The sequence below is a fragment of the Hemitrygon akajei genome, chromosome 11 (genome assembly GCF_048418815.1).
Source record: "Hemitrygon akajei chromosome 11, sHemAka1.3, whole genome shotgun sequence".
NCBI lineage: Eukaryota > Metazoa > Chordata > Chondrichthyes > Myliobatiformes > Dasyatidae > Hemitrygon > Hemitrygon akajei.
Genome location: NC_133134.1, coordinates 133,248,793 through 133,272,770, shown reverse-complemented (window position 1 = coordinate 133,272,770; position 23,978 = coordinate 133,248,793). Strand labels below are relative to the sequence as shown.

General features: G+C 39.7%; 1 protein-coding gene across 2 annotated transcripts in view; it reads right to left on the bottom strand.

The window, feature by feature from the left end:
• The window catches only part of LOC140736017 (cadherin-4-like), a 693,508-nt gene that overhangs the window by 261,123 nt on the left and 408,407 nt on the right, over positions 1–23,978 (bottom strand). For both annotated transcript variants that reach the window (XM_073061696.1, XM_073061697.1), the window contains one exon: positions 7,566–7,795. In XM_073061696.1, the coding sequence (XP_072917797.1) occupies positions 7,566–7,795 (230 nt within the window). The remainder of the gene's footprint in view (positions 1–7,565; positions 7,796–23,978) is intronic.

Sequence of the window (23,978 nt, the reverse complement as noted above, 5' to 3'; positions counted from 1 at the left end):
ATTGTTAACAATTTTTAGCCTTTTATTTGACTAAAATATGAATTTCAACTTTTTCAAAATTTTTGCTTTTGTTTTGGTTTCTTTAACAGAAGTAAACAGCCAATCAACATACATGTCAATCTATTGGTTCTTATAGTGCATGCAGTGGCGTGTTAAGAATGATAGGACATCATAGTACTTTCTTGCCCTGAGTCCCTTCTCAAAGATAGTTGCCCTGAAGGCAGATATGTTTTTAATAACCAAATCCTTCTGGCAATTCCATCAAAGGTTGACATATGCTTCTGTCAGCACAGACCTTGTGAAAATTCTGCAATCATTCAAATGGCTTTAGCATGGATGAATGGTTCCAATTTGACTAGAATAAAGAGATCCTTCTGCTTCTGGAGTTAGATTCTTGCAATTTCCATGCAACTAGATGACATTTTAAATGGAATAATAATTTTACAAACAAATTTCACAACAAATAGATAAATATTGATAAGCTGTATAAAGGAGTATTCTGGAGTTATGTGAATACAGCAGACAGTAATTCAAACAAGAACTAGGCTTTATTTCTTAGTATAAATGTTAGTAATTTCAGGAAGCTTGCAATTAGCCTTCAGTTTTTTTGTACATTGCAAGCTGTAAATTGAAGGTAAAAGTACAGAGTGCTCCACAGACTAAGAGATTGCAAATGCAAGAGCCAAATTTTTTTTTAAATGTTGTGTTAATTGGCTTGCATCAAACCAGGCAACCTGGGCTGATGTATTTGCACTATTGCGACTGAGTCCAAGCTGGCAGACCAGATGGATGGTCACATGGCTACAGGTATAGGCAATCAATTGATTTTGTGTACTTATGATATTTGTATACTCAGAAACAGTCCTGACAATATTAATTTTGGGTGTCTGGGATTTCTGCTCTCAGAAGCTTTTAGACTTCTTATCTTAATTACTTTGTGTCAAAGCTGTTTAAATATTCAGAGGGATCTGTCACTGTAGATATATAATTCAAAGGATGCATTGCCAGCCCAAAATATTGAAGGAAAGAAACTCATTGTAGCCATTGAAATTGTATTGTCTTAGCTATTGTTAGTATTGATCTTAAGGGTATAAAAATGTGATATACCTTAGGGTTTGGGGGCCTCTACCAAGAGTGTCTCTGGAATGGTGCTTGCTTATGATCAATAATAAATTCCTCTGTATCACCAGCTTCAGTGTCTCTCCAGTGACCTTGATCACAGTCACAACATTTGGGGGCTCATCTGGGATATGTTTCTGACCCACTGGTGGCCAGTGACTTAAGATGTCTAAGGTGGTACCCATGCTCAGATCTGTTCAGGTCAATGACCACAAGATCAGGAAGTATCAACGAATATGGGGGAGAGCTGACCTGGTAGATATTTAAATGTGGTTCATGTGTGCATGTGTATTTGGATAAGGGACAAACTATAAGCCCCTTTTGCATTGGCGTAGCTTGGTAAACAGGGCCACCAGGTGCAAAAGGTGGACACCGATCATTCAGGACATCAGAAGGGTGCATTTATACTGGTTTAGTGGAACTGTATAGTAATCTACTTGTTTGTGAGTGTGTTTGTGTGTTTTAGAATATGTTTGAAACTTTAAGGTAACAGACCTTTATATGGAAAGGACTCTAATAGGCATCATGAGTACAACAGCACATAAATGGAAGATTACAAAGTACATACTCTCTGGTTTAAGTATGTACTGTTTACTTGTTATTCATCCTTAAGTTTGGGAATTAGTGTGGAGATATTTGAAGGAGAGTTTATACTCAGATATATCTGTTGGGATATATATACCTCCATTGAGGTCAATCAATTCAGGTCGAGAATCATGATAACCACCATCCATAAGGTCTTTTCCCTCAGGAAGAAGCAGAACATTCAAGTTGCTTGTGGGAGTTCAGAATTCTGCCACAAGCTCAAAGAGATGATTGAGATTCACCAGATGCACCCCAAAGATATACATCTGTTGGTTAAAATTAAATGCCTGAGGAATATGTGGGATTGTATGGCCCAGGGAGTATGGAACGGTACACGGGCAACTACTGGGAATGCCACAAATGAAGAGAGATATTGGTTCTTCAAGGGGGAAGTGAGGCAGTGACAATAATGTTAGTGGTTCACAGAGCTGATGAACTGCCATGGATCATGAACCTGCAGAGCATTAACAGTGAGCATATGAGGAGTACTCAGGGTTGGGACAACCCAGTGAGGGATGATCCAGCCTTCCTAAAAGTGTTGAAGGAAGGCCTGAGCTCAGCCCACCAGGACGTTTTAGATTTGGGGATAGCAGTGGGCTTGACCTACTGCTATTGACACTATCAGCCATGATAATACAGAGGAGGGGAAAGAAACATTGGAAAGAGGCTCTAGTGGACATAGCTTTTATGAAGATGCAGAGAATTTGCCTTGTATGCCAGCAATCAGGACACCTAACAAGGAACTGTCAGACTTAATATAGAATGGTAAGGGAGATAACTTGCTACAGCTGTGACCTATCGGGCCATAGTTGGAAGCAGGGTCCTAAAGAAGGAGGAAGATGTGAGAGTCATTCACCAAAGCAGGCAAAAACCACAACAGCACATTCTCTGTCTGATTTGACCACTGAGCAGATTATCGAGCTAGTGAGGTACAGCATCCAGGTCAGGCCTGGATGAAACAGCTTCCATTGTGAGTACTGGTAACCCATGCTTGAACACAAAGGGTTTATTACGGGGCCAGCAATGTAAAGTATTAGTGGACATAGAGTCATTAGTATCGATAATTGATCTACCCTTGACCACAAATGGAGAAGCAATTTACATCAACAGTGCAGGGGGTAAAACAATGAGGGCAGAAAGAAGTGAGCCTCTAGTTCAGAGATTAAGGGAGAGCAGCATCCTGTGGATTTTTGTGTGTGCCCAAACAACAAGGTGCTATGCTGTGGATAGATACTCTGAATAAGATAGGTGCTCTCATAGACTCAGTGGAGAGAGAAACAACGTGGACAAGATAGAGAGAGCAAACTTACGGCTCACAGAAAGAGAGCAGTCCCAAACAGGGGTAGAATACAGTAAAATGATCATGAATCATGTCAGAAAATGATCAGGAATCATGTCATGAAAAGCACAATGAAGAGCTGTTAGAAGTATCCCAGCTGCTTGCAGAGGTAGCAGCAATTAAAGACTCACCAGAAAAGACAGAGTAAGAAACAAAAGGGAATAAGTGGACAGGTCACGGGGCAAAGAGAGAAAATGAACATGAGTCAACAGAAATTGCAAGTGTGGAGGAAGAAACTACTGGAGCCAACTTAGTAAGACTAAATGGAGATGGGAAGGACCACTGCAATCAGAGCAAATCAGCCGCAAACTATTGCTCATCAGAGAGAGGCTGAGGGAGAGAAGATTGACCTCCCACAGCCAGGTGACCAAGTCATGGTAAGGGAGCTGGCTGAAAAGGCCGGGGTCACTCCCAGCTGGCTAGGACCACAGTTGGTGCTTCTGACAAATGACATCTGTGTTTGTGTACAGACCTGGCGAGGCAGCCAATGGAAACACTGGATGCAGGTTAAACTATATAACTTGTTTTATTATCATTGACACAGTCAGAAGAAGGGCTCAAGTCCACCAGTAACACTGTCATACAGAAATCTTAGTGATGAATACCAGCTTCATGTGTCACCTCTGACCACACGTAATGGGAGTAGACACACAGATGAAAGAGAATGGATACACAAATGCAGAAGACGGGTGGGGGGGGTGCATAGAGAAAGGATGTCATCGATCTCTGAATAAAGTTTAAAGTTAATGGTAATGAAACCCCTGGTTTTGTTGATACAGGGTCCTGCTCCGGGCCGAATCCTATATCCTCTTCTCTTCTGTGTCTTCCCTCTTCATCTCCTCTCAAACAAAAGGCCCAAGCCCCACTTTAGTGTCTCTCACCAGAGAAACCTTCCCTTAATTTGACCATTCTAATTGGATGGTACATATTCCTCCTCATCTCTTAACTTCAACAATAACCCAAACAGGCTGAAAACACAACAGGCTGCTCTTACAGAACTGCTAAATTAAATACATACAGCATAACAGTGAAACTATGAACTGGGGAATTACAGTAAATATACTTTTTAATGAAGGCTGGTTCTTAGAACCATAGAACCATAGAAAATTACAGCACAGAAACAGGCCTTTTGGCCCTTCTTGGCTGTGCCAAACCATTTTTCTGCCTAGTCCCACTGACCTGCACCTGGCCCATATCCTTCCATATACCTCTCATCCATGTACCTGTCCAAGTTTTTTTGAAATGTTAAATGTCTTGGAGGAAGATGGTTAGTTGTATAGATCAGAAAAGATATTGGGGAAAAATAGATGCGAAGGCAGAGACATCAGTTTCCACAACCTTGACGGCAAGGCACACCAAGAAAGAGAGGAAACCACACACAGCAGTGGAAGGCTGCCACCCCAGCAGAATGGGAAGTGGGCACAAATAAGATGGCCCCTTTCAATGGTAGGTCAGAGATTGAAAGGACAATCTGGGAAGAAGTGCTACCGGGGTAGGGTCCTTGTTGCTATTTGAATAATGATCACCTAAACCTTCCTGGATATGGTTCTAAAAGACTGATTTTTTAAATCATTTTGATAAATCTTCTGTCATGACATGGGATATGAACTGTTGCCTGTGAACCTAAAACAAAGTTACCTTACTGTGACCCGCCCACAAAGTAACTATTGACAGACTCTACTGATAGTTTTAACTATTTCAGATTAAAAGTAACGTAAGGCAATGTAATCAAATTTCTGGAACATTTTAGTGCCGTCTCTGCACAAAATTGTAGATAACCAATTAGGGATGATAGGTGGTATAGATGTAGATACACATAGGTTAGTAATTGTGAAAGGATCTGAAGTGAAGGGCATTTTCCCTGCCCACTTAATCAGAAACTCTTTAAAATTTGACCTTCCTGGGACAGATTTCTGTCCAGGGGCCAAGAAGAGGGTATGTTAGTGAGTATTCTTGATTTATGTGAATATTGCAGATGTTAATTCAGACAAGAACCAGGCTTCAGTTCTTAGTGCAAATGTTAATAATTCAGGAAGCTTGCAATTAACCTTCATTTATTTTTGTAAACTGCAAACAGCCCATTGAAATTAAAAACTCCACAGACTAAGAAACTGCATATGCAAGAGCCCAATGTTGAAACAATGGGATTGTGTTAATTGGCCTGCATCAAACCAGGCAACATGGGCTATGTCATTTGCACCACTGTGACAGAGTTCAAGCTGACAGAACAGACAGATGTTGTCACTTAACACATCAAACACAGACTATCAATAGTTTTATGTAATTATGATATTTGTGTACTCAGAGATAGCCCTGACAACATCAATTCTGGGTGTCTGGGATTTCTGCCCCCAGAAGCTTTTGGACTATTTGTGTGTATTAATTTGTGACAAAGATGTTTAACCAGTAAGAAGAGCCTGTCACTGTAGGTATGTAATTCAAAGAAGCATTGACAACCCAAAATATTGAAATAAAAAATAACATTGTAACTATTGAAATTGTATTGAATCAGCTGCTGTTGCCTTTGATCTAAAGGGTACCAAAATGAGATGTCCCTTTGGGTTTGCGAGCCTCTAACAAGAGTGTCTCCAGAATGATGCCTGCTTGTTGTGATGAATGAATAAAACCAGCTTCAGCATCTCTCCAGTGACTTCGATCACAGTCACAACAAATAGAATATACCTTTGGAAGACACACAACCTACGTAGTTCTCAACTGCTTCATGTTTTCAAATGAAGAATGCACATGGTGCAATGAAAACTAATGCTATAGCTCAGCTTCAATTAACTGTGTGGGATCTGTAAATAACTGGAACAAAATATCAGCGTTTCAATGGTTCCATCTAATATCAGAGAATGTATACAGTATACAATCTGAAACCCTTACTCTGTGCAGACATCCAGGAAGTAGAAAAAAATCCCCAAAGAATGAATGACAGAGAAAGTTAGAGCCCCGCCCACACACACACACAAGCAGTAAACAAATGGAACAAAAGATAGCTGGACAAATAGGGTGGTGCCAATGAACAGAAAGTGGAATCCTCATATCAAAACCATCCCAAGCTGCCATACACTGGTAGCTAGAGCCTAAATATCACTGGGACAGGAGTGATAGCCCTCTCTCTCTCTCCAGCTAGTGAGGGAGAGAGCCTGTTTGAGATGTCGAGGTGTTGGGGATGGACAGCAATTTTCGATGGACTCCAGATCATGGTCTCTGGTGGCTTTCCTATTGCTTGCACAGAGGGGTGGTGGGGGAGCGGTGATGCTTTTGCTGCAGCAAGTGGGGGGGGGGGGGGAGGTGGTGTTGATGTTTTTGCTGCTACTTGTGCGTGGGAAGGGGACGGGTGCTTTGGGGTTCCAACTTTTTCTCTCAATCAGTCTTTGGATTGTTTTATTTTTTTCCTGGATGTCTGCAAAGTGTAAGGATTTCGGGTTGTATATTAAATGAAAGTCAACCTAGGGTCAATATTCCAAAATGATCCAACGTTCTTAGCCCAGCCCATATATGGCATAATTTCTGAAAGTCCTTGACTTAATATAATAATTTCAAACCACACACAATATTTAGCTGATCAATAAAATTCTAGAAAAGTGAATTACAACAATGGAATCAGAAGTTAAAATTTCAAGAAAGATTTTGCTTAGTGTTCCTTTTAAGAGCACGGGGGAAAGGTAAATTAATTAATGGATATTATTTTGAATCATTTATTAAACTTGGAGCACTGAGAGCTGGGAATAATATGTATGTGTCATCAAAGCGCCTGGTAACAACACACAATTGGAGAAGGGTTCACCAGCAACCAGAAACTTAACTGACCAGGCCTAGCAAAGTCTGTGATGATAAGAGCTGTCAGATACTCAGTAATCTGTGGTAAACAATTCACATTTTGACTCTTTAAAGTATTTCCTGTGTCTGCAAAGCATAAGCCAAAAGGGCATTAGAACATGCCTCATTCTACTGGGTGGGATGCAGCTCAACAGAATCCAAGATAAACAGGCCAGTTTAATTGGCACCACCTTAACCTTCATTTCCTCTTCACAAGCGCAACATGCTTGCTGCCAGACTGGCAAACAATATTGCAAATGAAACAACTTAGTCATATAATTTTATTAACCCCCAACCCCTGACTGTAAAAAGAGCAGGGGCAGTACTTGAATGGGAACTTTAAAGATACAAGTTCCCTTTATCGCCAAGCCACAATCCATCTGGACATGAACATATTGACATTCTTCATCACAATGGGCCAAACTCCTGGTGATCCCTATGTAACATCAGCAAGCAGGCACCTTCACCACACCGGTTCAAAATCTGATCATTCAATACAGGCTTCAATGTAATCAGGGGATACAATTAGAGTGCACCAGCAGCAGAAACCCAACTGGCAGCAATTTGCATTTTAAAAGTCTCAGATATTACTTAAGATGTTATTCAACACACTCTATCAAAATCAATTTACATTCTCTCATTTTCAAATATTTGATCAGGTTCTTCGAATAGTCTTCAGAATGGATAAAATGAATACCTTTTTTACATTGTGAACAGAGTCTTCCCCTGCTTTCACAAGTAGTTTGATCACTGCTTCCCACTTTGCTTGAGTCCTAACTTTGCGTGCAGTCACGATGAACATCACTTGTTTTGTGGGGACCTGCATTGATCGAGCTGCATTCAGGGTGCCATCTTTCTCCACTTTGAAGTCAGGGTTACTACTTTCATACTGAATCTCTTGATTCCCAGCACAGTCATCAAATTCCACTAGAAAAGAGGGGAAAAAACAGATAAGGTGATGTGAAGTGATAGGCAGCCAGCAAGAAAGGCAATCAAACACATGTTAGAGATGTTTAATTTCAAGCGGTAAATTGTCAATCTTAAAATACCTATCAAGGAAATAATCTAATATCCTTTACTGAAATGCATTTGACCTTTCAGGAAGACTGTTGTATTTTATCTCTTTCCCCTGAGAACCTACTAGAAGCATCCCTTATTTTTTTAAATACATTCACAGCAGGCCATCAATTCACGGAAATAGCCTTCATCTATGTTCCTAGTGCAAAGAATGCTGAATACATTTCTCAGACCTCAGTCCATTTTATCTTCACATTTTCCCTCAAGTATATGAGGAGCATGAAAGAAGCCTCCCAGTCAGTTAAGAAAAGGTGCTTCCATTTATTGTTCAAATTAGCAAAGATGAATGAAATAGACGAAGAATGCCTTCCCATTCCAAAAATAATTAAAGATGACTTGTTAAATGTTCTCGGGAGGGATTGTTATAAATTCACCTCTAATCTGGTGTTCTCAATGTAATATGACAACTAATTTATAGGAGCTTTCATCTCTAATAGATATTTTTGGATTAACCCTGTATATGGTTAATTACAGTACTATAAGATGAGAATCACAAATATAGTCCCATCTCTAATGCAGCTATATTTTATCCACTTTCTACTAATCAAATAGAAATGACTACTGGAAATAATAGAACGAGATAAGACATGACACTGAAGTGATACAATTAGTTGACCACAAGTCACTGTTGTTACATAGGAAGACTATTCTTTTTTGTGGCATAAGTGAATTAATGGAACAGTGATCACTTACATATGAAGAATGCAGTCGCCGCTGTGCCAGCATGGAAATGAGCTGAATCTTTAAATTATGCATTTAGTTTGACAAAACAGACATTTGAAGATCTCACTTTGATCACTTTTAATAGCCATGGGCAACATTTTAGCAATATTGACCATATAATATTGAAATATTTGTATTATCACATTAAAAGTTTCAATCTTTATTTCAATATGTAACCAAATCTTCTTTCTAGCAGATTTGACTATTCCTCTGCTCTTCAATCCTGATATTTCTTGTCCTGAGCTATCTTTCAACTTCTCAGCCTCAAATTCACTTTTTCTATTTGAAAATGTGTGCATTCTTTCCATATGTATAGGTAGACCCTCTTCTAAACATTACTTCCCTCATATTAGTCTTTTCTGAAGTTACAAATGTTGATATTTGCTTTCATTATATTCTGAAGTTGTGGGAGTAAATGGATCATGATTGTCTATGTGTGTCCCTTTCTCTACTATACATCTACATAGGGAAAATTCTCAGAGCGACCTACTTCATCTTGATGAATCTCCTGACTAAACCTAGGACAACTCCAAGCCTTAACAACAAGATGCAGTAGCATACATTTTATGAATGCTACAACTATATATGGACTCTGAGTTAAGTTACAATTCACAACAGTGTGCTTTCTTTTTAAATCACTAGTTGTGTTATATTTGATGGGTCTTTTCTTACTTGTTAACTCAGAAGCTCTCAGAAGTTCTGTTAAATCTAACTCTTGTTCTTCTTCACATCAATGATCTGGTCCACTCATTAACCATTCCAATCAAATATTTTGCTGATGCTCCTCCGTTAAAACTGCACATCCTGAGAAGTTGAGAGTCTTTAATAACCTACCTACTGGCTGACCCATGCTGTTGTTTCCTGTGTGTCTTTCAGTACAGAATGAATAAACCTGCTTTCCTTCAATTCCCCAGAGATTCCTTTCCTAAATCAAATCTGTTTTGATCAGTCTGACCTACAAGTACTGCATCTCACCTTTGATAGCCTCACCCTGAATCTTGATCCAAAAATTCATCTGGTCTCAATATCTATCTGCTCTGGACAAAAATAGTACCACAGTTTGTTCATCACAACAGATGCATCCAAGATGCTTGGCTTCTGCTTCCTTGCCATACAATTTTTTCCCTTCATTATTCCCCTATAAAGTCTGAACCTTCATTAAGCTCTGTAATGTTCTCTTGTAATCCTGACAGGATACAAAGCGAAATTTGTCATTTGATGGACAGTCTCTCTTTTGCCTGCAAGCTTCCTCTCTTTGCCGTAACCTTTCTGCCTGTCTCTGTTGATTGATACCACTGTGGTCAATGTGGCACTGAACATTTCTCTGGCATTTCAGCTTGGCTCTAAATGCATAATCCTCTACCTACTTTCACATCCTATATTCACACTGTGCTGAAATCAAAACTAATTACATCAACTCTGACTCATTCATTCCCGAGATCTCAAACATCGAAATATTATGTATTGACATCTGCCTTCACCTCCACCAATAAACTTCAGATTTTTAAAACCAATAGCTTGCTAAGATTTAATCATTCTATATTATTTTTCTTATTTTCTCCATTCTCATTTTATCACCAGTATCACATACACACATGCCTCAACAATTTATCCTACCAACTGGTACACTATACATCCTGGAAAGCCGATATACTAAGTCAAATAATGCTCAGAGAGTGTTTTGTAAAATAAATACACCTTACATTCAAATGTGCAATGGTCAGCTGAACTTAGATTGATCAAATCTCCAGGTTTTCAGGCTTTATCCATTTAAACAAGCAATGAAGCAGAAAATTCAGTTTTGAAGCATTGTTTTCTCTCATGTACCCATAAACCAGAGATCACTACTAGAAACAAAATTTTACTTCTAAACCTCAATAAATCAATTCTAAAGCAATAAAGTACCATTTAAATTAACCTATTTATTTCCTCCAATTATGTTACTTTCAGAAGTTTATACATCATGATAAGGTTTCATTATTAGTGACTAAATGGTATATTTGAATAAGGTGTTGAAAAGCACACAGTACAACACCTGAACCATTCAGACATTGGCTAACCTTGTACATGACCATCCCTCTTTCCATTCATTTGAATCAACATAAATTAATTATAACTAAAAAATAATGATAACTAAAAATCGGTCCCATTAATATTCCAATAATTTTCTGCAGATGTTGGTCAAAAAGGTCACCTGAAAATGTGTAATGTCAGGACTGGGGTAGAGACAGTGGGTGTGGTGCTACTACTTTTATTAGTGTCAATCTATTTTATGTATTCTTTTAAGTTCTGCTATTCCGTCCCAATTCATCACAATTACAATTCATTTCTATCTTTAGATTTCTCATTCTGCTTAAATTCCTCTCTCCTTTGCAGTCCTTCAGACTCTGAAAACTTTAGTGCTAAACTGTTTCTCTTCCTGATTTTCAAGTATTCCACGCATGTGCAATGTCTCTGAGCTTATGTATATGATCATTTGATCACTCAGCTATTTTTGATTATTATAATCTCACCAGTATTCCTTGTAATTTCTATTGCTTGTGTTCCTTCAGAACTCCTAGCAATATAAGTGAATGACAATTCTACAGACCATTTGCAACAGACTTGCTTTCAGCCACATAATCATTGTTGCTTATCTCACTCTATTCAAAAGAAATATAATGGGATGGGTTTTGCTCACTGCCAGCACTACTCCAGCACCTCCACTTACTCTATGTGACACTGCCAGTGTTCACTCCCTGACGCTCACCATGATTCAACCAACCATCGTCCTCACTGATGTGACTGTTTCATAGTGATATACAGGTTGCACCATGGCCTCAAGTGACATTCAAATATAGAGAAGACTGCCTAAAAGTGATACTTAAAGTACTTTTAAATAATAAAAAAAGTTACAAAGTACACTTATAAGATAGAAATTAATTAAAATGTTAAAAATACAAAATCACATTCACATTTGCTTCTAATCAATTGAATTGCAGAGCACATCCTGGACTTGGCTGGTGTAAAGTTGAAGGTTATTACATTCTGGTCTTGCTCTTGCTGCTTGTCCCAGCAAGGGCAGATACGAAGTTCTCCAGCTCATTCTCAGTTTGCACATGGCCATGCGGAGGCATGAACAGACCAGCACACTGCAGCATACCGATCTTAGACCACCAGAAAGTGTCCACAGTAGGGGTAGTTGATAAGTTCGTGGCCTAAGGCAGAAGGAGATGAGTTATACAGCTCTCGTTACATGCACATGCAGTTCAACTGTGAGTGATTATGCAGAAAGTTATAAGTTAATAACTCATTGGGGTGATTGATATGTTTGTGGCCTAAGGTAGAAGGAGATGAGTTATTAACTTCAAACTTTTTGCATAATCACTCAAAGGGTTGACCTGCACGTGCATGTAACAAGAGCTGTATAACTCATCTCCTTCTACCTTAGGCCATGAACTTATCAATCACCCCTGCTGTGAACACTTTCTGGAGGTCAAAGATCCGTATGCTCCATGACCGCTGGACTAAGTGTGTAACTGCAGGAGGGACTGTGTTGAAAAATAAATGTGCTGGGTTTTCTAAAATTGACTCCTTCTACCTTAGGCCACGAACTTATCAATCACCCCTCATATATTCCCTATTTGAGCAAGCCAGGATATTAATTGGTTGTTTTTAGCACTTCATCTATCCAACAATAATCAATGCACTTCAAAGTAACATGGTAAGTACGAAGCACATTGAGAGATTTCGGGCCACTGTAGTTATCTGCTATTTCATTTGAATTTCTTCCTTTTCACGGGGGTTACAGAGAAGGCTCTTTGCTACATTAGCCACAGGATTTAGGTGCTGTTATTGAGGAAGGCAATTACCGTACATCCCTGATGGCTCTTCAGGAAGTGGGAAGATAGTGTATCCTTGAAGATCTGAAGCATAAGTTTCCAAATATCAATCGAGCAGTATTGAATTGCCCAACTTAACTGTTGCAGCTTGTATCATGCTAAGATTCATAGCAGTGTGCACTGGATAGACAAATAGCCTTTTCTGAAAATAAGAGTGAATCAGATTTACAAATATGATTACTATGATAGTGGACCTCACAAGGCGATCAACGTGAATCATACAAGTAACACTTTGGCTAATAAAGATTAAAAGCACAACCAGCCTTCTCTTTTACACTTACTCTATGCGGTACTGTGAATGAGAATGGAGCTTTTGTTAGATGTTCAACTGAAGATTGCTATTTCATGAACTCTTGTGACAGAACAGCCAAGATTAATTCGATCTCTTGAATGTCAAATTGCTTAGCTTCAAAATCAGAATCAGAATCAGGTTTAATATTACTAGCATATGTTGTGAAATTTGTTGTTTTGTGGTAGAAGTACAATGCAATGCATAAAAATGCTATCATTACAATAAGAAAAAAAAGAGAATGCAAAAAGAGAGCAAAAATAGTGAGGTAGTGTTCCTCGGTTCATTGTCCATTCAGAAATCTGATGGTGAGGGAAAGAAATTGCTCCTAAACACTAAGTGTGTGTCTTCAGGCTCCTATACCTCTTCTTTGCTGGTAGTAATATGGAAAGAGCATGTCTTGGGTGAAGTGAGTGTTTAATGATGCCTCTTTGAGGCACCACTTTTTGAGGATGTCCTCGATGCTGGGGAATCTAATGCCCATGATGGAGCTGACTGAGGTTGCAACCCTCTGCAGTTTCTACCAATCGTGTGCATGGCCCTTCCATACCAGATGGTGATGCAACTAGTTTGAATGATCTCCAAGATACACTGTAGAAATTTGCTGGACTCTTTGGTGACAGACCAAATCTCCTCAAACTAATGAAATATAGCTGCTGTCATACCTTTTTCATAATTGCATCAATATGTTGGGCCCAAGACAAGATATTAGAGATGTTGACACCCAGGAACTTAAAACTTCTCATTTGTTCCATTTCTGACCCCTTGATGTGTGGAGGAATACTGGTGTGTATTCCTTCAACTTCTCCTTCAGGAAGTCCACAATCAATTCCTTGGACGTACTGACATTGAGAGCAAGGTTGTTGTTGTGACATCATGTACTGCTTGCTGTGTCTGCTACTTGGGATTGTGATACATGTTCTCTAGGATAGCCCCTCAAAGCATAATCAATTCAATTCTGATGGCCAAACATACTTCAAAGAAACTAGCTGAGTTCCAAAAAAAGTTCAGAATCTATCCTGTTTAGTTTAATGATGGTGATCCAGAATATGATGGAAATTCTCTTCAGTGTGATAATGGGACATCACAAGACATTACAGAGGTATAAAGAGAGGTATATAAACAACAGACAGATTCAGAAGATGAAGTAGGCTTCGTCCTTTGTCTTGGATCTATCATCATGTGTTACACCTTGTCTACTCAAACAGTGACAATATTACTAAACTACTGAGTGATACACATTGAAATGTCCTGCAAGAGTATCCCCATGCCATTGGTGAGGTTTCCAATAAGCGTTCAATATGTAGTACTGAAAGAAGCAGTCAATCATTATCAGTAGATTTCTTTGTTCAGACGTGGGCTGGTACATTGTGGTCTTGTCATGTTAAGCATTTCTAAGGCCACTGACTTACAGTATATCACATTGTCAGTGGGTCTGCTGATAGAGCCGGACATATCATGGGATAACAATGGGGATTAAGCCTAGCATGTTGTCTGAAACATCTAATTTAATGGAATTACAGTGTTTCTTCATTCTGATTAGGGGACATCCTTCCCAACTTGCAGAGAAGGATGGAATTCTTGCTATAACCAGAATCCTTTAACTAAAAGTGGTTGAGTCCAGCATTTATTTTTTTGAATCTCCTTTGAAAAGCTTTATCATTTTATTCCTTCTAGCACCAAATAGACTCAAATCCTAATATGCATATTCACTAATTATTCAGAATAGTTAAACATTGTAAAACTGAATTGAGAAGATAACAAGCTCATTTAAGTGCACCAAAACTTTATGTTTAATATTAGGTTCATCTTACAAAATACATTCTCTTCCCATTGATCCAGGTTGTAGTGAACACTCATACATAGAATGTTAAACACCATCATTGCTAATATAGATATTTGACAATGAAATAAGAATTATGAAGCAAAGGTTTTTAAAACAAACACAAGAGCTTTGTTAATTTAATCTGCCCACTAAAAGAAAATGAGCCTTGCTATTTTGGCTGACTGCTTCTTTTCAAAATCAACTCAATGACCTTGAATTTCTGTGTACAGATTTCCAATTACCTTCCTGAATGCACTGCAGTACCCTTGACTTAAAAGAGGAAGAGCTTGAGCTTGGAGAAATAACATTTTTCTATTGTAAAGGTTGACCATGTAGCTGGAGATGTCCATTTTGTAATTTCCTCTGCAGCCTTGGTGCTTTATATAAATCAATTTTGAAAAACAACTTCTCATAACGTTGCTATCGATAGCTAAATTATTGATTGATTAACCATTTCACTATCTAAAAACTCAAATTACTACCGCAAATCAGATTTGGCAATTATCCAAAATTCTTTCATGCTTATTTAAGAAAACACATTTATAAAAACACAGCTTCAAAGCTTTACAATGGTTAAGTGTTGACTATTTGATTGTATCCTTCAAGAAATGTGAAAAGCATTTCCCCACACAAATTTCCAAATTTGAAGTTACAGTTTTAAAGTACAAAATACACAAGCAGTTTTTATTCTGTTTTATTTTAGAAAGCTTTCACTACTGTGGGAAACCAGACTCTGGGCAGGATAAAATCGTTCATTATTCATTCACTTGAAAAACAAGCCCTTCCTTCATAAAAGTATTTGAATATTCAGATAATTGCCTGTACATCATTTTAATGCAATCTGAATGTGGCCCAGAATAAGGTGGCAAGCCAAAAGCTATGCGGCGGCCATACTAAATGCACCCTTGTCAAGTACAGTATGTAGTAACATCAGTATCAATTTACACATATTTTTTTTGTTGACGGTATTTTGTTCTCATTTTATATTTCTCTGCATGAATTTAGCTCGATATTACATAAGTAACCAACCTTCTGCTACAAAGTTTCCAATTCAGTTATTTCTGTACCCTTTTGACTAGAGCAATCTTGCAAGAAACACGGACATTCTGATTTATTTGAAGATAATTTCCTTTCTTCTGCTCCAACACTGTGATCTTGATGATCGAAGGAAGACATGACTGACAAGACAATGGCATTCCAACTGATTTGCTGCACAGTGCTTGAATGTTCTTTACCACAGAGCTGACCTTGATCACAAAAACATGCACACATTCTTGAGACAGTAGTAAGAGCATGATGCTTATTTAAAGATTTTTATGTGTGCTTCCATGCTGGAGTTCTGCATGGTTATTTGGGGAAATGATAATTTAAGAAAACAGTATTAAGTAAATATTTTAGCTTTTAAAAAGTGGACAAGATACCAGAAGACAGTGTTAAATTCTGTACAGCAAGAAATGAACACTAATTAGGGGACTGGAAAGGGAGAAAATTGGCAGAAGAATGAGAAAAATGAAAAGACACAAAATTGTCTAAATATTGGCCATCACTAATTATAATGAGGACACCAAAGAATACATATGAGAAAGATTATACTCAAAGCCAATGCCTGCAAATATTAAGCAGCAGCTGTCTGCATTACTCAGTGGAATACAGAAAATGATCGACCTACAAATACCCATCTTTTTTGGAAAATAATATGGAATTGGAGGTAAAAACATGATTAAATTATCTGCCCAGCAACAAAATCCAATAATAAGGTGGAAAAACAAATAAACAAAAGATGACACATAACTAAAGTATACTAGATATCTGAAACAAAAAAAATCTCGAAATAGGACACTCAAAGCTGTTATGCAGGTTCACTTTGTGGTTAAGAAGACATATGATGCACTGGCATTCATCAGTCGTGGGACTGAGTTTAAGATCTGGCTGGAGGGTGCTGACTCTGTTCTTCAGCACCAATTCCAGCACACAGACTGGAGAGCGTTTGCTGCCCGTGACACCACAGACTCAGATTAACATTGACTTATATGCCAACTCTGTCCTTGAGCACATCAACAAGTGTGTGGATAGAGTGACATCACAAAAACAAATAGAAGTTTTCCCCAATCAGAAACCACGGATGAACAGAGAGGTTCGCCTCCTGCTCAAAGCCAGAGATTCAGCCTTCAGGTCTGGAGACCGGGAGGCTTACAGCTCAGCCAGGGCCAAGCTGAGGAGGGGAATCTCTCAGGCTAAACACACATACATCAGAGAATCGAGAAGCATTTCAACTCCTCGGACCCCCGATGCATGTGGCATGGCATACAGGTCATTACAGACTTCAAACCACCCAGTACTGTGCCCTCTTCCAGCTCTGCTTCCCTCCCTGATGAGCTCAATTACTTCTATGCTCGCTTTAACCGAGAGAACAAGGAGGTCACCCTCAAAGCGGATCTCCCACCTGGTGAACTGCCTCTCTCACTTTCCACCTCCGATATTTGCGCCACCCTGAGCAGGGTGAATGTACGGAAGGCAGCTGGTCCGGATGGAATACCTGGCCGTGTGCTCAGAGTCTGTGCAGGGCAGTTGGCTGGGGTCTTCACGGACATTTTCAATCTGTCCCTGGCCCAGGCAGTTGACCCCACAAGCTTCAAGATTGCCACCATCGTGCCAGTGCCAAAGCATTCCACTGCCACGGGCCTGAATGACTTCCACCCAGTTGCACTCGCCCCCATCATTGCAAAGTGCTTTGAGAGACCGGTTCTATCACATCTGAAATCCTGTCTGCCCACTACCCTGGACCCCCATCAATTTGCCTATCGCACCAACAGGTCAACAGAGGACGCCATCTCCACAGCACTTCACTCTGCCCTGACCCACCTGGACAGCCCCAACTCTTACGTCAGAATGCTGTTCATTGACTTTAGTTCGGCATTCAATACTGTGACTCCCTCCAAGCTGATCACCAGACTTCACCAGCTTGGTATCAGCTCATCCCTCTGCAATTGGACTTTGGACTTTCTGACTAACAATGCAATGCAGTTAAAATAAATGAGACAACGTTCCTCCAGAATGATATTACAAAAGCATATGACAAAACAGACTACACCAGGAAATCCACATAACGTTTGGCAATCCCCAATCCAGAGTCCGGAGAGGCTGCTGCGTATTAATATTGCGCTACTGTCTTAGCGCATTCCCCGGAAAGGAGCTCCAAATGCACCAGACAAACAAGACCAAAAACTAAAGCTACAAGACCTGCACAAAACCATATAGTTACAACATAAAGTTACAACAATGCAAACAATAGCATAATTGATTTTTTTTTAAAAACAGACCATGGGCACAGTAAAAATAGTCCAAAGACGTTAAAGGACTATAAGTTCAAAAGAAATCACCACACAGTTTCCACAAGTCCCCAGGGTCCCAACAGACTCGCCATCCCACAGTGGCGGCATAAGGGAATACCCCTGCTATGGACTTCCACGGCACCGCCCTAATCAGCCTCGCAAATGCAGCACACAATGAAAGCTCCGTCGAAACCAGCCTTGCAGACACAGCACTCACTGAAAGCGACCTGACCGCAGCGGACTCCGAGTCCGTCGAACCTCCGAGCCGACTACCATCCCCTCCGGCACAGCTTCTCCGAGCACCATCCTCTGCTGAGCGTATTAAGACGCCACCGCCAATGGCCATCGGCAACGCGACCCCGAGGACTGGGGACCTGTTCTTCCCAGCAGAGTCCCGGACCTCACAGCAGCAGCAGCAACAAAGAAGGTCTTCCTGGAGATTTCTTGATGTTCAGATATTGATCAGTTCCATCATGGCCTGGTATGGAAACATCAATACCCTTGAATGGAAGTGGCTAAAAAAGTAGTGGATACGGCCCAGTCCATCATGGACATAGCAACTGAGCACATTTACATGGAGCGCTGTTGCAGGAAAACAGCATCGATCAGCAAGGACCACCACCATCTAGGCCATGCTCTCTTCTTACTGCTGCCATTAGGAAGGATGTACAGGAGCCTCAAGACCTACACCACCAGGTTCAGTATCATTTAATACTCCTCAACCATCAGGATATGGAGCCAGATGGTAATAACTTTACTCAACTTCATTCAACCCAATACTGAACTGTTCCTACAACCTCTGGATTCACTTTCAAGAATCTCATGTTCTTGGTATTGATTGCTTATTTATCTATCTATCTATCTATCTATTTATTATTACTATTATTATTATTATTTTCTTCTTGTTTTTGCACAGTTTGATATCTTTTGAACATTTTTGGGTGTGGTCTTTCATTGAATTGATAGTGTTTCTTGTATTTACCTGGAATGCCCACAAAAAATTAATCTCAAGGTTCCATATAGTGACATATATGTACTTAGATAATAAATTTACTTTGAACTTTGAGGTCCCTTGGAAAGTGAGAAAGAGGAATGACCTATTTTGGAAAAACTATTTTGTGTTGGTCTTCCTGGGGTAGGATACATCTAATTCACCAAAGAGAGGTGTTATGGGTGTGATGTGAGGTAGGACCTTGTTACAATTGTGGTCACAAAAGATGAAAAAATGATGAAAAAACTACTGAAAAAAATAGTGAAATTTATAGTAGATCTTTCTTTTGATAATTTACCGAAACTCTGTTGAGACTGGGCAGGTCCCAATGGATTGGAAAACAGCAAATGTCACACCTTGATAAAAAAAAATGTAAGCAAAAAAGCAGGTAACTATAGCCAGTTAGCTTAGTGTCTGAGTCAGGAATGTAGGTGCTCAGTGAAGCAGCCTCCCAATCTATGCCTCACTGATATACAGAAGGCCACACTAGGACCAGCTGATAGATTGCTTTGCTGAGCAGCTACGCTCTGTGCTCCAGAAAACATGAGATCTCCCAGTAGCCACTCACTTCAATTCTATTTTCCATTCCCATTCCAACATGTCAGTCCATGGCCTCCTCTACTGCTGTGATGAGGCCACACTCAGGTTGGAGGAACAACACTTTATATTCCAACTGGGTAGCCTCCAACCTGATGGCATGAACATCGATTTCTCGAACTTCCAGTAATGCCCTACACCATCCACCCTTCAGCATTCCCTATCCCCTTTCCCCTCTCTCACCTTATCTCTGTACCTGCCCATGACCTCCCTGGGGTTCTTCTCACATTTCTCTTTCTTCCATGGTATTCTACCCTCTCCTATCAGATTCCCCTTTGCCCAATCCTTTATCTCTTTCACCTATCTGCTTCCCGGATCTTTGCCTCACCCCTTCCCCTCTCCTAGCTTCACCTATCACCTTGCACTTTTTCTTCCCTTCCCCTCGCCTTCTTGCTCTAAATTCTTATCTTTTATTTCAGTCTTAATGAAGGATCTCAGCCTGAAAAGTCGACTGTTTTGCTCCTTTCCATAGATGCTGAGTTCATACAGCAGATGGTGTGGTGCTGGGATATCCAGATTCTGCAGATCTCCTCATCCTGATGAAAGATATACTGGCTTTGGAAGTGGTGCAGGGGAGTTCAGCTGGTTGATTCCAGAGATGAGGGATTTTGCCTATGCGGAGAGATGAGTCACTTGGGATCATACATGCTGGAATTCAAAAGAATGAGGAGGGAATCTTATAGAAATATTTTTTAAAATTATGAAAGGGGTAGATTAAATGGAGGCAAGAAAGTTTTTCCACTGGTAAGTGAGATGATAACCAGGCGACATACCGGCAAGGTTCATGGGAATAGATTTAGGAGGGAGATGAGGAGAAACCGCTTTTCTCAAAGTAGTGAGTCTGTGGAATTCTCTGCCCAGAACACAGTCGAGGCAACCTAATTAAATATACTTAAAACACAGTTAGACAGATCTTTGCATTGCAGGGGAATTAAGGGTTATGGGGGAAAGGTAGGTAGATGGACCTGAGTCCACGGCCAGATCAGCCATGATCTTATTAGATGGCAGAACAGGCTTAACCAGCCAGATAGTGTGCTCCTGCTCCTATTTCTCATGTTCTTGTGTACAATTGAATTTACATTTGTTACTTCTCTTACATGGAACCTGCTGTGCTATTTTTCTCTGAGGATAAAAGGCCACCATGAACATCTACTAATGTATCCGTTTGTAGATGCATACATAGGGGTTTCAGAAGATGGGCTGAGTCTTGTACCAAGAAGTGAAATGAACTTGGCATGCTGCCAGAATCCATTCCTTGATTCCAAATACAATGCAAAGAGGTCTTTGTTAAGATATTCTTAGATGCCAGTAAGTATCCAGGAGTTGAAAAAGTCTATACAAATTATTAATAGAGTTTTAATTCAAATTATCACTAATATCAGAGAATGCAATACATATTGGCCATTCAGCCCACTGAGATGGTTTCATTTCAATTATAACACTGTTCAACCTTAAGCTCATTAATTTGTTGTTGATCAGTATTCCTTGACAGCCTTGCATAAAATCATTCTCCGGCTTAAAAATTTGGGAGATGAATTTCTGCCACTCCCCACCATCTCAAAAAGCCACATCTTGACAAAGTGCTTAAGAGTTTTTTTTTATTTGCGTACAGTATAGAACTATTGGTGCAAAGACTGCTGAGAATTTAAATGCTACAGGTTTTTTTTAATTGATGGTATATACTGTAGCTATTGCTGTACCATTTGTACAACAGTCAAAGATTTCGTCTAAAAAGCTGTCAGTGACAAATAAAACTGTTAGATTTTAGCTCCAAAATGTACAAATGTTTGGCGCTCTGATGCAAGCATGTGCAAAACATAGAAAGTCCAAACATCTGCACAACTGTCAAGTCTGTTGTGCCCTAAATCAGAAATGAAGCTCGAAGTTCTGTAGTTCCCCAGCACTGCGCTATCCCTGGAGAGGACCAAGAGCACAAGCACGAACTGTCTTGTGGAGAAGACCAGAGACAAGGCACAGGGTCATGCCAACTCCATTTCAAAGCATCAAGGAAGATTGAAGCATTGGGATGAACGTGGAGGAGGTCAGCGGCAGCTCTCTACAAAGGCCACAGGGTTGACGGTGGTTGGTAGCCAACTTGGCGAAGTTCAGACCTGGCTTGCTGGTCGCTCTTCACGAAGGACTGAGTATGCGCGGCTGCTATCCTCGATGCTGACAGAAGGAAGTTTCAAAATTCTGAGATTTATGTGAATATTAGACTAATTTATATTGGTCTTCAACTTTCTGTGCTTTTTTTCTTGTTGGCGATTGGCGGGTGAGCAATATGTTACTTTTTGGGGATTTGGGGTCAGATGTTCTTGGTGTTTTTCTGTCTGGATGATCTGATAGGTTTTGTGTGTGAGGCAGAGATCGGGGGTTTGATGCTATTATCACTATTCTTTTTTATAGGGGGGCTATCTGTGAGTTGTTTGTGCGAGGGAGGGGTGAGTATTTGGAGTTTGTGAATTTTGTTTCTTTTTCTTTTTGTGCGGGAGGAGTTGATGTCTTTTCGTTCAACCACTCCCATGATTTTTCTTTTTTCATGACTATCTGGTTAAGATGAATATCAGAGCTGTATAGTACATGCATACTTTGACAATAAAATGAACCTTCGAACCTTATGTTAGATTTTTTATATCAAAGATGACTTGTCCCATTCATTGAATCCATTTGCCTAAATGGACAAAATGGCGATGAGAAGGGTAGGCAAGTTTGAGGTAATTTATATATCTTTTGATTTGATTAAATGGAAATGATTTTCAAAATTTCAAAGGTCAATGTCAATATATTATCTAAGTACATATATGTCACTATAAACAACCCTGAGATTCATTTTCTTGCAAACATAATCAATAAATCCATATTAGTATAAGAATTGTGACAGAATCAATGAAAGACCACACCAACAAGCATTCAACCAGTGTGTAAAAGACAACAAACTGTGCAAATGTAATAGAAATAATAATAATAATAAATAAATTAGCAATAAAAATAGAGAACATGAGATAAAGAGTTCTTGAAAGTTTATCCATAGGTTGTGGGAACATTTCAATGACGGGGCAATTGAAGTTGCATGAAGTTATCTCCTCTGGTTCAAGAGCCTGATGGTTGAGGGGAAATAACTGAAACCCCACTTGGAGTACTGTGCTCAATTCCGGTCGCCTCACTATACGAAGGACATGGAAACCATAGAAAGGTTGCAGAGGAGAATTACAAGGATGTTGTCTGGATTGGGGTGCATGCCTTATCAGAATAGGTTGAGTGAACTCAGCCGTTTCTCCTTGGAGTGACGGAGGATGAAAGGTGACCTGATGGAGATGTACAAGATAATAAGAGGCAATGCGAGGCATTGTAGATAGTCAGAGGCTTTTCCCCAGTGCTGAAATGGCTAGCACAAGAGGGCACAGTATTAAGGTGCTAGAAAGTAGGTCCAGAGGAGATGTCAGGGGTAAGTATTTTTATGCAAAGAGTGGTGAGTGTGTGGAATGGGCTGCTGGCGGCAGAAACGATAGGGTCTTTTAAGAGACTCCTGGATGGCTACATGGAGCTTAGAAAGATATAGGTAGTTCTAAGATAGGGACATGTTTGACACAGCTTTGTGGGCTGAAGGTCCTGTACTGTGCTGCAGGTTTTCTATGTTTTTATGTTTCTACTGGATGATAGTCATTACTCATCTTAGACACCGGTATAGTTGAAACCTGCTTGAAGCAAGTAGGTACCTCAGGCAGCCAAAGCGAGAGGTTAAAGATCTAGGTGAACATTCCAGACAGTTGATCAGAGCAGGTCCTTAGTACCTAGCCAGGTACCCCACTTAGGCCAGATGCTTTTTACAGGTTCACAGTCTTGAAGGTAGCTCACACTCTGGCCTCAGAGACTGAATTCACAGGATCATCAGGGGCTGTGGGAGTTTGTGATGGCTCCTCCGTATTTTGTTAGTCAAAGTGAGCTTAGAAGGCATTGAGCTCATCAGGAAGTGAAGCACTGCTGTCACCTATGTCACTTGATATAACTTCCTAATTTAAATTTCCTAGCTTTTTGATGTTTCCTTTTTCTTTAAAAATTAGAGCTTATAAAATCTATTCATAACAGTTTTTTTATGATTGGAAAAGAAACATTTTTGAACATCAGAGTTCTTTGAGAGTTGATTGTAGCTCAATTCTCAAAACATTTTGATGTGTTTTTAATCATGGAAATTTGCTGATAAGATCAGAGCTAGATTCTTTGTTAAGTACACAACAGCAGACCTGATTTATGTAAGGGCAGGTTTTATAGGGAAATGATCAGTGTCTTCAGGCAACCTTGAGAAAATTTTCTTTTTGTTGGAAGTGAATTTTGCTGCTACGATGAGAATCTTTTTATCCATTCCTAAGCATTCTTGAAAAGATGGTGTGGACTTCA